This window comes from Pteropus medius, unplaced genomic scaffold (assembly GCF_902729225.1).
Source record: "Pteropus medius unplaced genomic scaffold, Ma_sr-lr_union100, whole genome shotgun sequence".
Classification (NCBI taxonomy): Eukaryota; Metazoa; Chordata; class Mammalia; order Chiroptera; family Pteropodidae; genus Pteropus; species Pteropus medius.
The window spans coordinates 2,419,837-2,433,681 of record NW_024343732.1 but is presented as its reverse complement, the minus strand read 5'-3'; the positions used below and the strand labels follow the sequence as shown (position 1 = coordinate 2,433,681).

At 49.2% G+C, this 13,845-nt stretch overlaps 1 protein-coding gene across 3 annotated transcripts; it reads left to right on the top strand.

Moving 5' to 3' along the window:
* Positions 1-13,455, top strand: TMEM161A (transmembrane protein 161A). Of its 3 annotated transcripts, none has more exons than XM_039867954.1 (12): positions 1-126; positions 2,951-3,054; positions 3,586-3,666; positions 4,025-4,122; positions 4,302-4,383; positions 5,322-5,473; positions 11,256-11,316; positions 11,414-11,557; positions 11,660-11,773; positions 11,914-12,088; positions 12,203-12,299; positions 12,433-13,455. In XM_039867954.1, exons 1-12 carry the CDS (start codon positions 16-18, stop codon positions 12,684-12,686), a joined length of 1,473 nt encoding a protein of 490 aa, XP_039723888.1. In that variant the 5' UTR covers positions 1-15; the 3' UTR covers positions 12,687-13,455. The 3 variants fall into 3 exon arrangements, with proteins under 3 accessions (XP_039723888.1, XP_039723887.1, XP_039723889.1); XM_039867953.1 differs by having other exon boundaries at positions 4,227-4,383; XM_039867955.1 differs by lacking the exon at positions 1-126 and adding an exon at positions 143-1,676 and having other exon boundaries at positions 4,227-4,383.
* The last annotated feature ends 390 nt before the right edge of the window (positions 13,456-13,845 follow it).

Below are 13,845 nucleotides of genomic sequence, written 5' to 3'. Positions count from 1 at the left end.
CCAGATTTAAGCCTGATGATTGGTTGCACAAGCTGCTTGTCAGACCAGAGTCGGGCTCTGATTGGTCGAGTTTCCATAAAGTGTCCTGAGCCCGGGTCCGCGCACCGAGCTCCCACGGGCGACATGGTAAGCAGGCATCTGGAAGCATGGGGTGCCGAGGTGCCCAGGGTCCCGCCGAGGGGGTCCAAGAAGACACCGAAGGGTTGGGGGGTCCCTTTGTGGAGATTGGGGACTCTGAGAGACTTGGGTCGTGCAGAGGGCCTTGTGTTCCTCTCTGGAGTCATCTTCTCTCTGCGGGACCTATGAGGGGGTCGTGGGTCGTGCCAAAATGAATGGAAGCCCCTGAGCGTTCTGGGGGTCCTACCTTCTAAGGACCTGGGGTCCCGCCGAGGGATTGTGGTGCCGCCCACGGGACTGGGGATCCGTACACGTTCCGGGCCCCGCGAGGGCGGTTTGGGATCCCGCTGAGGCCCACTCTGGGCACTGCAGAAGCGTGAGGGTCGCGCCGACGGGTCCCTCGAGGGTCCCTGCGGGTAGCCGGGTGTGCGGAAGGGCCAGGGAGAGCCCTGAGAGGAGGGGACCAGGCTGAGGGGATCTGGTGGCCTCGGGGCGGGCAGGGGTCCCAGAAGTGGAGACAGACAGCACAGTTGGAATCCTCAGATCTCACGCGGCTCCGTGTTCAAACCACTGAGTTTGTTCTTCAGACTTAGCTTGGGCCAGGCTGGTGCGCGGCAGGGGTGGAGACCCCCAGTCCCCAGGTTCGGACTGGGCAGAGGGAGAGACAGAGGCTCGAGGGGCCGGGAAGGCGACCTGACCCTGCCGGGGCGGGGGTAGGGGTGTCCCCGAGCACGAATGTTGGAGGTGGGCCTAAAGTGAGAGCATTGCTGGAGTGGGTGCTTGAAAGTGGGCGTCGTTCGAGGCTGGGTGCAGGACGCTGTGGGTGGTGAGGGGGAGGGCTCTCGGAATGGGATGGAGGAAAGATCCAGGGAAAGACCCTGAGCAGGGGAAGGAGCAGGCGGATAGGAAGCTCTTGAAGATCTATGGAGACCAGCAAAGCGTGGACCCCGAGACCGGATGCTGCTGGGGGCGGGACGTGAGAAATTACCCTGGGCAGACCTCGGAGGCTTTAGATGGATGAAACATCTTCCCAGCCCTCTGTCCGTCCTTTTTGTCCTAGGTGCCGGGACCGCGGTTCGAACCGCGGGCCCCTTCCCTGGGAGGTGTCTGAGGGTGATAGGGTCAGCGATGGAGAGCCTGGAGGTCTGGGAGGGCCTCTGATATTCGAGTGGTTGGACGCAGGGAGGGCTGGGGAGAGAGCTGGGTAGTGAGGTGGGGTGGTTGAGCTCGGCCTGCCCGGCCTTGCAAGCTGTGGAGAGGAGTTGTAGGTTGACTATGAGACTGGGAAGGGTCTGGAACCACCCGGAGGAGCAGAGTTGTGTGTCGCCCACAGTGATGGGAGGGTGCTGGGCTCCTGGGTAGGGCCTGGGGAGGCACGGGTCTGCAAGCTTGGCAGAGAGGTCCAGCTGGAGGTGCTGCTGTGTTAGGGCCATGCTGGGCCTGGTCAGCCCCGGCAGGGGATGCAGTCACAGGAGAGAGGCCGCAGAGGGAGGAGAAAAGCAGGTAGGGGCGCCCTGAGGCTCTGAGGTTCGAAGAGCTCTGAAGTTTGGATGGTGCTGGTAAGAGATGGTGGGAGGCACTCCCTCCACCCACCCCCCACCTCCCCCCCAGCCCCGCCCAACAGGAAAAGGGGTCTTAGGAGGAAGGACAAGCCAGGAGAGGCCTGGCCCACAGGTTTTGGGGTGCCCACTGACCTTGACAATGCCATGGTCATTAGTGCCCACTGGCCAGTCTGTACTTGGTCAGGTAGATTGAGCAGTGAGATTAGGAGATTAGTGAGATTTAGAGATCAGAAAGATGATACCTCAGTCTCATTACTGAAAAAATACTTCTGGTCTCAGTTTACAAGTCACAGGTGTAGAGGATATTCTGAGTCGGTTATTTTAATGATGGATTTCTCAGCAGTCATTCCAAATTACAGTGCTAGACCTGAAATCCATCCCACTAGAGCTTTTCCTTTTCAAGTTAGCTTATTTTTACCTGATTAAAGGATAATTTTAATAGTATTAATCTTTCATTTTAGTTGTTAATTATACCATAATACTAGTAGACAGCTCTCCTGAGCACATAATTTTACATAATTACATAATTACTGATAGCAAATTTGTATTTACTACATTCAAACAGCTTCAGCTTCAGACTGATTACCAAAAACATTTCTCTTAAAACGTTTTAAAATATGTGAAAGCGTGTTATGAATTATTGCCGTTATGTAGAACTTGGTGAGAAAAACCCTAATGAAAAAATGTTATCCACTCAAATGTCTAAGTCTTTATTCTGAAACAGGTAGTGGCCCACCGAGGAGGCTGATGACAAAGGGAAGATGAGGAAAAGAGGGTGATGGAGCCCCTGGGGATAATTTAAGAGGGAATCGCCAGGGTGAACCATTTAAGCTAGAAATTGTCCTAAGACAGTTGGTGCAAGGCTGGGACCGCAGTGGGAGAGGAGCCGCTTTTACTGGGTGTACCGGGATCATTGTAGGTCTGGAGGGAAGTTGTGAAGGTACATGAAACAAAATATGAAGCACCCTATTTCCAGATGAGGAAATCAAGGCTTGGGGAGATTAATAGCTGATATCCGTGGCAGAAAGTGGAAGTAAACCCATTCTGCTCCAGCATGTGTTCTCCACCTCCCACGCCCCAGCGAGGTGGGGGTTCCGTGCTCAGCAGGGGCTCCCAGGGTTGGGTCTGAGCTCACCCCAGTCCTCCAAGATGCAGCTGGGGACAGGGAGGCTACCCTCCCCCACCTGGCCCTGGGTCTCTATAAATAGCGTTTGGAAAGAGTGAACTTGTGACCCTCTGACAGGCACTACCCGTCATGTCCCCTCCTCCAGGTGGTCCTTGGAGTGCAGCTGGTGGTGACTCTGCTCACTGCCACCCTCATGCACAGGCTGGCACCACACTGCTCCTTTGCGCGCTGGCTGCTCTGCAATGGCAGGTGAGCTGCACACCTTCGGGAGGAGCCCCGCCCTCTCTGGTGCCACCCCTAGCCTCGCCTCATATCCTGCACATGTTTTTTTAAACAACTGTCTTGAGTTGTATAGTAAACTGCATATGCTGGAAGCACACAGTGGATCAGTTCTGACAGATGTACACACAGGAGACCATCTCCACATCCAGAAGCGCGGCTGCTTCCCCCACTCCAGCCCCGCTTCCACCCTACTCTTGCTTTTTGTCCCTGTTTGGGTCTCAGACCCTTTCTGAGATCCGGTGGTAAACATACACTCCCTACCCAGGACGATGTGCATGCCTACTCTGCTAGGAGAGTCAGCCAGCAGATTCAGGGGTGTCCAGGACCCCTGCCCACCTCTCAGGATGCCCCCTGGCTTTCCATGGTCCCTGCCCCTCCTGTCACCAGGTGTTCCAGGGCCCAGCGCTCCCTATAACTCTAGTCTTGGCTTTTGGGGCTCACTACTTTGCCCCCACTCCCCCATGCCCGGTTTTCCTGACTTCCTGTCTTTGCCCTCAGTCTCTTCCGATACAAACACCCTTCTGAGGAAGAGCTTCGGGCCCTGGCGGGGAAGCAGAGGCCCAGAGGCAGGAGGGAGCGGTGAGTGAGCCTCCAGCCTTGGAGGAAGCTGTGTGGGCACAGGGTCTGCCCCGCCCACTCTCTGGCACCATTCTGGGCACAGAGGAGAGTCAGGCACACCCCAAGCTGAATGATGATCACTGTCATGCATGGGCTGCCTCCAGTGGGCATGGAATGCTTATTGGAAGTTTCCTGTGGGTCTGCCACATGAGCGGGTGGGGCCTGCACCATGGTGTGCAGAGGATACTCAAGCTGGGAGAGAAGGCACCTCCCAGGCCAGCTCCTGTACTCTGAGGGGGGCACACTAGGGGAGAGGTGGGCTGGAAAGGGGAGGGGAGAATGGAGGATGCAGCTCTGACTTCCCCTACACCCCCGCCAGGTGGGCCAATGGCTATAGTGAAGAGAAGCCTTTGTGTGTGCCCCGAGATGCCCCTTTCCAGCTGGAGACCTGCCCCCTCACGGCTGTGGATGCCCTTGGTAACAGCCCATTGGGTCCCCAGCTCCCCTCACTTGGCCTGTACCCTGGCAGGGTGGGGGAGGCCCTGAGCTGGTGGCCCCAGGCTGAGCAGTGTGTCCTGCAGTCCTGCGCTTCTTTCTGGAGTACCAGTGGTTCGTGGACTTTGCTGTGTATGCGGGCGGTGTGTACCTTTTCACAGAGGCCTACTACTACATGCTGGGCCCGGCCAGGGAGACCAACATCGCCGTGTTCTGGTGTCTGGTCACCATCGCCTTCTCCATGTATCCTTCCAGCTCCAGGGAGGGTGGGTGGGGGGCAGGTGGGAGGCATGTGGGAGCCTGACTGAGGGTACCTGTCCCCCCTAAACTGGCAATTAGTTATTGACTGTTGTGCCACAAACCTCCCAAAACTTAGTGGAGTAAAGCAGTTGCTATTTCATTTGCTTTCGTGGGCCAGGCCCAGCTGAGTGGCCTCATCTCTGCTCCCAGTAGTCCCTTGCTTCCAGCAGACTGGGCCAAACTTCTTCATTGCAGCCACGGAAAGCCAACAAGGAAGATGGGGTGCTGCAGGCCTCCTGAGGCCTTGTCCAAGCCAGCCCATCTCATCCCTGTCCATCCTTTCAGTCAAAGCAAGTCATCAGGCCAGCCCAGGTGCAGAGGCTGGGAATATGTCCCTCTGCAATTTTTTTATTAAGCTGTACAGAAAGCATAGCTGAACCTGTGCCCCTGGGGACCCAAGTAGGAGAAAATGTCTTTGTGGAGTGTTCTTGGGAAGATCAGAAGCCCATCTTAGGATCCACACTATTCCCAAAAGGCTCTTCAAGGCAGATGGGAGATCCAGCCTTTGTAACTGACGCTTCTCAGAGGAACGTGCTATGAATGCAGCCAGGAGGCTAGGGGGGTCGGGAAGGCAGGACCTCCTGAAGACACTGGCTTTGTGGCCATTTCTAACTGGCCACAGGTCGTGCGATGAGCCAAGCTGGAGTCCTGTGCTAGGCAGGCCTGCCACGTGCACGACCCCATGCTGCTAACACAGGCGTGAACAGCATTCTCACTTTGTGTCTCAGCTTGTTCAGAGTTCACTCTTCTCCTCGGTCACTCTTCTGCTCCCTAGGACCCCAAACCTGAACTCTGGTGTTTGTGCTCTGGACTTAGGGTGGGACTGGTGGAATGGGTAGGGGCACCCCTGGCACTGGAGACCTCCTTAGCTCTGCCCCCAGCAAGGTGTTCCTGACGGTGACCCGGTTGTACTTCAGTGCCGAGGAGGGGGGTGAGCGCTCTGTCTGCCTCACCTTCGCCTTCCTCTTCCTGCTCCTGGCCATGCTGGTGCAGGTGGTGCCCGAAGAGATCCTTGAGCTGGGCCTGGAGCCAGGTACCTGAATCAGGTGTAGGGGGTAGACACCTCTGTCACTCCGTTGTGTAAGCCAGTGAATGTGGGGTTTAAGTGGCTTGTTCTATTGGCACATAGTGGGTAAAGGAGGGGACTCCCTGGGCCCCACGGTCTCCATGGGTTTCAGCCTCCCTCGAGGATGAGAAGACATTTGGTCTCACTATCTCTGACAGACACGGGCACCTCTGTTCCCCTCCAGTCTGCCCTCTACCTAGCAGCCACAGTGATTTGATATTTACCTATTTTAATTTGTGGGAAGAAATAAGTAAATGGTACAAAATTCGTAAAGTACAAGAGACTTGAGAGTGAAAATCACCATTCCATACTGGTTGTCCTCCCCAGAGGAATCCTAAGTGCCACTTTTCCTTATTTACATAAAACAGTAGTCTATATGTCTCTACACCTTGCCTTTATCCCTTAAAAACAATAAATATTGGAGGTGGTCCGTTGATGCTACATACGATGATACCATTTCTTGTGACAGTTACATGATATCTCATTTTATAGATGTCCTATGATTATTTAACCAGGCCACTATTTATGGGCGTCTAACTCTTTTGCTATTAAATTGTCACACAAAACCATGTTGTATTGTAACAGTATTATATGGGAATAGCTTTGTGTCTGTGGCCTTGTGCAACAAAGTGCATTCGTAATTTGATAATGTTGTAAATTGCCCTTCAAGAAAAGATATATGAACATGCCTGTTTCCCCACACCCTCTCCAGTGTGTTTCCTCAGACTTTTTCATCTGGGGTGATTTGATGGGTGAGAATATAAATGAGGTTGTGCATTTTTTCATATGCTGAGGAGCAATTTTATTTTGCTTCCAGAAAAATTCTGTTCTTTTGCCCAGTTTTCTCCTGGGTTGTGGACCCATTTATTGATTTGTAGGAGCTCTTTATATATTAAGGAAATTAGCCTTTGTATATGATAAGAGTTGCAATTTTTTTTCTCATTTTTCTTTCGACATTTTCTATTCTTTGGTCTTTTAAAAACATAATTTGGATCACGTCACTTCTCTGCCGGACACCAGACTCTAATGGTTTTTAGATAAAGACCAAAATCCTCACTGTGACTCACGTGGCCCTGTTGCTTCCTTGAGCTTTATCTTCACTGATTCTCCCTCTTTTTCTATTTTTTAAATTATATAATATTTGATATACAAAGCAAAATAAAAACGTAAACAGCCATGAACCCACCTCCCCAAGAAGAACGGGAACATTCCCAGCATTCCTGTGTGTCCCTGGCGCTCCTTCCTAGCCCACTGTCTTGCCCCCCACTCCCAGCCCCAACTAGTTTCTCAAACTTTGTGTATCATTTCTTTGCCTTAAAAAAAACCCCAGTTTCATCACATTTCTGTCCCTAAAGAATTCATCGTTCAGCTTTGTAACGTGTCATCTTCCAGCTGTGCTTTTCTGTCTTTCTGATATCGTTTCCAAACTAGGTCATGTTGGTCTGGGTGTCTTTAGTTCATCTCTTGTCACCATTTATGAAGTGAGACTCCACTTGTTTGTTTGCCCATTCTCCTGTGATGTGATGGATGTTTAGGTGGTTCCTAGATTTTAACTTTTTCACAGTTACTACAGGGAACATTCTTGTACATGTTTCCTCGTACACATGGGCAGACATTTCTTTTGGGCACAAACTTGGGGACTGTGAGTACATGTTCACCTTTATGAGACGGTGCCTCAGCGTTTTTAGGGCAGTTCTCCCAACATGTCCACCAGCCATGTGGCTCTGGGATCCAGAGCATGGACTTGGGGCTCAGGCTGCCCACTGAGTCCCAGGCAAGGTGGGCATGGGTGAGGTCACAAGGTGGGGAAGGGGCTTGGCCTCCCTGCTTATAAAGTCAGGTGGTGACTATATTGACCTCCCGAGGGGACAGTATGGTTTAAATGAATCGAGATCCATGGCACCAGTCTAACAGTATAGAATGATATCTTCTGTGGTCTTATTTTTCTTTTGACATTCAATATTATTTTGTATTAGTTTCAAGTGGCCCTCTGTGGTCATAATGTGCATTTTTCTGATTACCGGGGAGGCTGAGCATCTTCTCCTTTTTATTCATGATTCGCATTTCCTCTTCTGACAAAACTTTGTTCATATTGTTGCCCACTTTTCTTTTGGGCTGTATGTCTTTTAATGTCTTATTGTGGCATGATACACATAAAATTTACCCTTTTAACTGTACAGGTCAGTGATGTTAAGTCCATTCACAATGTTGTGCGGCCATCACTACAGTCTACAGAACTTTCTCATTTTGCAAAACTGAAACTGTCCCTGTTAAACACTAACTCCCATTCCCCTCCCCTAGCATCCACTACTTTGTCTTTATGTATCTGACTCCTCTAGGGACCTCATATGAATGGGATCATACAGTATTTGTCTTTTAGTGACTGGTTTATTTCACTGAGCATAGTGTGCTCAAGGTTCATCCATGTTGTAGCAGGTGTCATACTGTCCTTTTTAAGGCTAAATAATATTCCATTCATTGTACGGATGAACTACATTTTGCTGATCTATTCACCCATCAGTGAACACTTACATTGCTTCCATGGTCTAGTTCTTGTGAAAAATGTTGCCACGAACATGGGTGTACAGATATCTTTGAGACCCTACTCTGCTTTTAATTCTTTTGGGTATATGCCCAGAAGTGGAATTGCTGGACCATGTGGTAATCCTATAATTAACTTTTTGAGAGACCACCATATTGTTTTTCACAATGGCTGCAGCATTTTATATTCCCGCCAGCAACACACCAGGCATCCAACTTTACCTCCTCACCAACAGTTATTATTTTCTGATTTTTGTTTTGTTTTGTTGATAGGAGCCATCCTAATGGGTGTGAGGTGGTGTCTCATTGTGGCTTTGACTCACATTTCCCTAATGATTAGTGATGCTGGACATTTCATACTTATTGGCCATTTGATGTCTTCTTTAGAAAGATGTCTGTTCAACTCCTTTGCTCATTTTTGAATTGGGTTGTTTTTTTGTAGTTGGATTTTAGGAGTTCTGTGTATATTCTGGATATTAATCCCTTACCAGATATATGATTTACAAATATTTTCTCTCATTCTATGGGTTGCCTTTTTACTCCACTGATAGTATCTTTTATTGCACATTAAAAAAAAAAATTTTTTTTTCATGAGGTCTAGTTTATCTTTTTCTTTTGTTGCCTGTGCCTTTGGCATCATATTAAAGAAATCATTGCTAAAGTCAGTGTTGTGAAGATTTTATTAGGCTGTATGTCTTTTTTCTTGATTTATAGGGTTTCTTCATGTATTATAAAAAGCTAATCCTTTGTTACATGTGTGGCACATACTTCATCCTATCAAATCTGACACAACATTACTTCATGAACCACCAAAAAAAAAAAAATACTGTTAAATTATTGCATGCTATCATATGTATCCCAATTTTAGAAACTTTAGTGTGAAAAAAAAAATATGTATCTTGGAATTGTTTAAATTCCCAATTTGTGATATGTCTTCCCTGTCTCTGTGGTATTTTTTTTCTTTAAAATTTTTTTCTGCAAACATTTTATTTTGAAAAATCACAAAGCTGCAGACAAGTTGGAAGAATACTCTGATGACCGCATATGCCCTTGACATAGAGTCATTTGACTACATCTTCATTTGACCACACATGCACCACACTTTTTTTTAGCTCAGCCTTTTAACATTGTTGCAGCCATTACTTCTCGTGTCTTTGGATGAACAGAAATTTGTTACTTTAGTTGATGTTTGTCTTGGAGAAATTTCCTTCCTTTCCCTAATTACAAAGAGATTTTATATTTTCTTATACAATATTTCAAGTTTTATCAAGCTCTTAAACTCCTGGGAGTTCACTTTTGTGTTATGAGTAGGGATCACGTTTTTCATGGAATAACCTTGCTAAACAGTTTTTAGTGAATTGCGGATACGTTTTGGTTTTCTTTTATCCTTTCCAATCCTTCGCCTCTTGTGTGGTCGGGACCTCTGGATTTCAGAGCAGTGCTCTGGTAGACTTCCTTTTCTTGTTTCCAATTTCTTAGTTGGCTTATTTTCTAAGTCTCACTCTTGTATACCTCTAAGTTTTGACTTGCACTTTCATTATCATGCAGTTCTAGATATTTTTAAGTTTCCATTGTGATTTTTTAATCTTTTAAAAAAACTGAAAATGTGGAACTTTAAAAAAATTCTTATTTCTAGCTTAATTGAATTGTAGTTACAGAAGATGGTCTACTTGAAATAAATTTCTTAATATTTGTCAAGATTTTCCTGATGGTCTAAAATGTGATCGGTTTTTATGACTATTCTATGTGTTCTTGAAGAACATATATTCACTGCCTCTGTATATCCAATAAATTCAAATCTCCATCTTTTTCTGATTTTTTGTGAGTCACTAAAGAGTTAATCTCCCTCTGGGATGGAGGTCTCTGTTTCTCCAGGTTCGGTCAATGTTTTCTTTATATATTTTGAGGTGAATTGACAAGGTGTTTACAAGTTTAGAACTGCTACATCTTGGTGAATCAGCCATTTTATCATGATGTGCTGACCCTTTCTGATTCTAATAACACTTCAATCTTAGTCTAGTTCGACTGGTTTTAATGTAGCCTTTCCAGTTTTATTTTTATTAGTATTTTTATGTCTTTTTAACTTCCTTTTCTTTCAACTTTCCTGTGACTTCGGGTTGAGGTGTGTCTTCAGTTAAGTCTGACAATCTGCTGTTTAACAGAAGTTTAATCTGTTTACCTTTATTGTGATTACAAGACAACTTTGGCCTTATTTCTGCCATCTTTTTCACTTTCTATTGTTCCTTTTCTATTTCTACTGTTGACATTGGCTGCTAGCCTAACTGTCCTTCCTTTATGGATGATCTGTCTTAACTCCCTGGCTGCTTTGAGATCTCTTTCTTTTTGGTATTCTGCAGTTTCACCAGTGTGTCTAGGTATGGATTTCTTTGTATTTATGTTTGATGTACTTTGGCATCCATTCTGCAGATTTCTCTACCATTCTCCTGCAATATGTCCTGTCCTTCATTCTCCCCATCTGTCTTCATATTCTTTACCTTCTTGTCTTTCTGAGTTGGAATCTGAGTGATTTCTTCAGATCCAATTCATGAATTCCTTCTTGGCTGTTTTTGGTATCCTGTTTAACAACCTATCGTTTCAATAATCGTATTTTCCTTTTAGAAGAGCCTAACTGGTTCCTTTGCAAATCTACCTGGTCATCTGAGGTAGTCTCATGTCACCTATTCTGATTCTAGCTTTTATTTTCCTCAATCATTTCACATATAATAATGCCAGTTTCTGAAGTCCCTAGGGTCTAAATTTTGTTGTTGTTTTTTTTAATGCTGACTCTCCTTTATAGTGATTTGTTTCCTTGTATGTTTGGTGATTTTGGTTGTGAGTTCATATTTACTTTTCTCTGTGGAAAATCTGGAGGCCTGACCTGAGGGTTTGTCTCTGGACTTTAGTTTTCTTCTGCAGGAACACTTCATGCCCCCAGCTCCTGGTGTAATTCAGTAAGCTCGGATTCAGTGCCCCCCATCCCCCCACCTTGTCCTCCAGTCCAATCAAAGGCCTGCCCAGAACATTCTCCTATTCTTTGAAAAGAGCTTCATGTGATCAGAGCACAAAGTGGTCCTTATGCCTGGCACAGGGCATGGCTGCTGCTAGTACGTTCCTACGTGGGGAGCAGAGGACATCTAGGAGGGGGGCTAAGTAGGCTCTGAGCTCCCAGGAGTCTACTCTACCCCACCCTTCTCCCTGTCTTCTCCAGGCCTGGCCAGTATGACCCAGAACTTGGAGCCAATTCTGAAGACACAGGGCTGGGACTGGGCGTGAGTCCTGGGAAGGGAGAGGGGGCAGGGGCAGGCTGTGACCTGCAAGCAAGGTGCTGACAGGCCTTGGGGACCCTGATCTGTCTCTTCTCCTCAGGTTTCCTCTGGCCAAGCTGGCCATCCGTGTGGGGCTAGCAGTCCTGGGCTCCATGCTGGGTGCCTTCCTCACCTTCCCAGGCCTGCGGCTGGCCCAGACCCACCGGGATGCACTGACCATGTCAGAAGACCAGCCCATGCTGCAGTTAAGTGGAGGGTCAGGTGGGTGGGAGATTGGGGAGCCTAGGGGAGAGGCTGGGGACATGGTGGGTGCTCAGGCCTCACCCTGATGTGCTCTTGCTCCCAGGTTCCTCCTGCACACCAGCTTCCTGTCCCCCCTATTCATCCTGTGGCTCTGGACCCGGCCCATTGCACGGGACTTCCTGCACCAGTTGCCCTTTGGGGAGGCACACTTCCCCTTGTGCGTATGGGAGTGGGGCTGGAAGGGAAGGTGTATTCTGATCTCCTAGGCTCAGGGAGTTGTTAAGAGAGCTGTGGGTCCTGTGGGAAGATACTGAAGGGAGGTGTGGCCTCACTAGCCCTCTGCCCTGCTCCACACAGGCTGTCGGACTCAGCCTTCAATTCCCTGCGCCTCTGGGTGCTAGTGGCACTGTGCCTACTACGGCTGTCATTGACCCGGCCCCACCTGCAGGCCTACCTGTGCTTGGCTAAGTCCCGCGTGGAGCAGCTGCGGCGGGAGGCTGGCTGCATTGAGGCCCGAGAGATCCAGCAGCGGGTATGGGTGCCTGTTAGGGAGGGAGCCTGGGGTGCAGGGTGGGGCTTCCAGTCCTTTCAGCCTGGGGTCAGCCCAAGTCCAGAGGGTCACCTGCCACTGCTACCTGCCCACCAGGTGGTACGGGTCTACTGCTATGTGACGGTGGTAAGCCTGCAGTACCTGACGCCGCTCATCCTCACCCTCAATTGCACACTGCTGCTCAAAACACTTGGTGAGAGGGAGTTGCCTCTTGGGGTGGGGGTAAGCTGGGAGTTCTGGGTGGGCTGGACGTCCCTGAGGCAGCCCTGGCCTCGGCCCCCTTTACCCGCCTCTCTCTGCCTCCACCCCTCCCTCTCTCTTCACAGGTGGCTACTCCTGGGGCCTGGGGCCTGCCCTCTCACTATCTCCAGTGCTGGCAGCAGCCCGCCATGGCCCGGTGGGCCCCAAGGAGGACGAGGCCCAGCAGGCAGCGGCCCGGATCACTGGGGCCCTGGGCGGCCTGCTTACTCCCCTCTTCCTCCGCGGTGTCCTGGCCTTTCTCATCTGGTGGACTGCCGCCTGCCAGCTGCTCTCCAGCCTCTTCGGCCTCTACTTCTACCAGCATCTGGCAGGCTCCTAGCCACCTGCAGACACTCCTGGGGCCCCATGGCTGCCCCTTCTGTGTGTGCCTCACTGTCCCCAGGTGCAAGTAGGCCTGGGAATCTCCACTGTGCGCAATCCTTTACTGCAGTCCTATGACAGCCCCTTGGACCTTGAGCTTCTGTGTTGAAACTGACTCCTGGGGCCAGTGGCAGGGGGCCCTACAGCCTTTGTTCCTGGATTGCGTGTGCACATTCAGGTTTGACAGCAGAGTAAGGGGCCACCCTTCTGAATAATGGCTTTGTACAAAAAGGAAACAGAAGGGAGGTGGGGGTAGCTATGGCTCTGGGCTGGGCCACAGTGGCTACTGCCCTCAGCCACAGGTGCATGGGGACGGCTTTCCTGTAAAGGTCACGTGCAGGCAAATGTGCACATTGTTCAGGCCATGGGGACCCAGGAGGAGGAGGACGAGGAGCCCTCTGACTCCAGAATTTTTCTGTCGCTGGCTACATAGTGGGAACCCAGTGTGTGTGCACATATATATAGCAACAAACACATGGCAGAAAAGCCAAAATTGAACTAAGTAAATTATAAAGATCTTAATTGGCTTTATTCAACAACTTATTAATCAGGCAGCATCCCATGCTGTTGTCCTAGAGTGGTGTTTGACTTTTGAAACTTTGGTTTTGTTACATGGATAAACATGAAAAGTATACATAAAACAAGGGTTAAAACCTGGGTTAAGGTGAACTAAATGCATCATCTAAGTTTTATCCTCAAATCTCCAATAAAAGAGGCAGTTAAATGTTCCAGAAGGTGGGAATTAAGGGAAGAGCCCATGGACACCAATCCCGAAGCCCAGGAAATAACTGGATTTACCTGTAGAAGCTTCCAGAGGCACTGACTGACTGCACTGGGTCCCAACAGGCCAGGCTGAGGGTGGAGGTGAGACACGGAGCCTGCTGGTGTGGAAGCTGCTTGGGAAGTTCTCAGGCACTTGTGTCTCTCCCTTGACACCACTGCACAGCCAGGAGGGAAGCCATGCTTGGTAGGGTGTATGGTGGCAAATGGGATTAGGTGGCTACACATAATGAATACTAAATGAAGAGAGCCACCATCCCTCACCCTTATGTGTAGATTCTAGAATCTTCCAGGCATGAAACTGAAGGCCCCTGTGGAACCCAGCTAGCCCAAGAAGA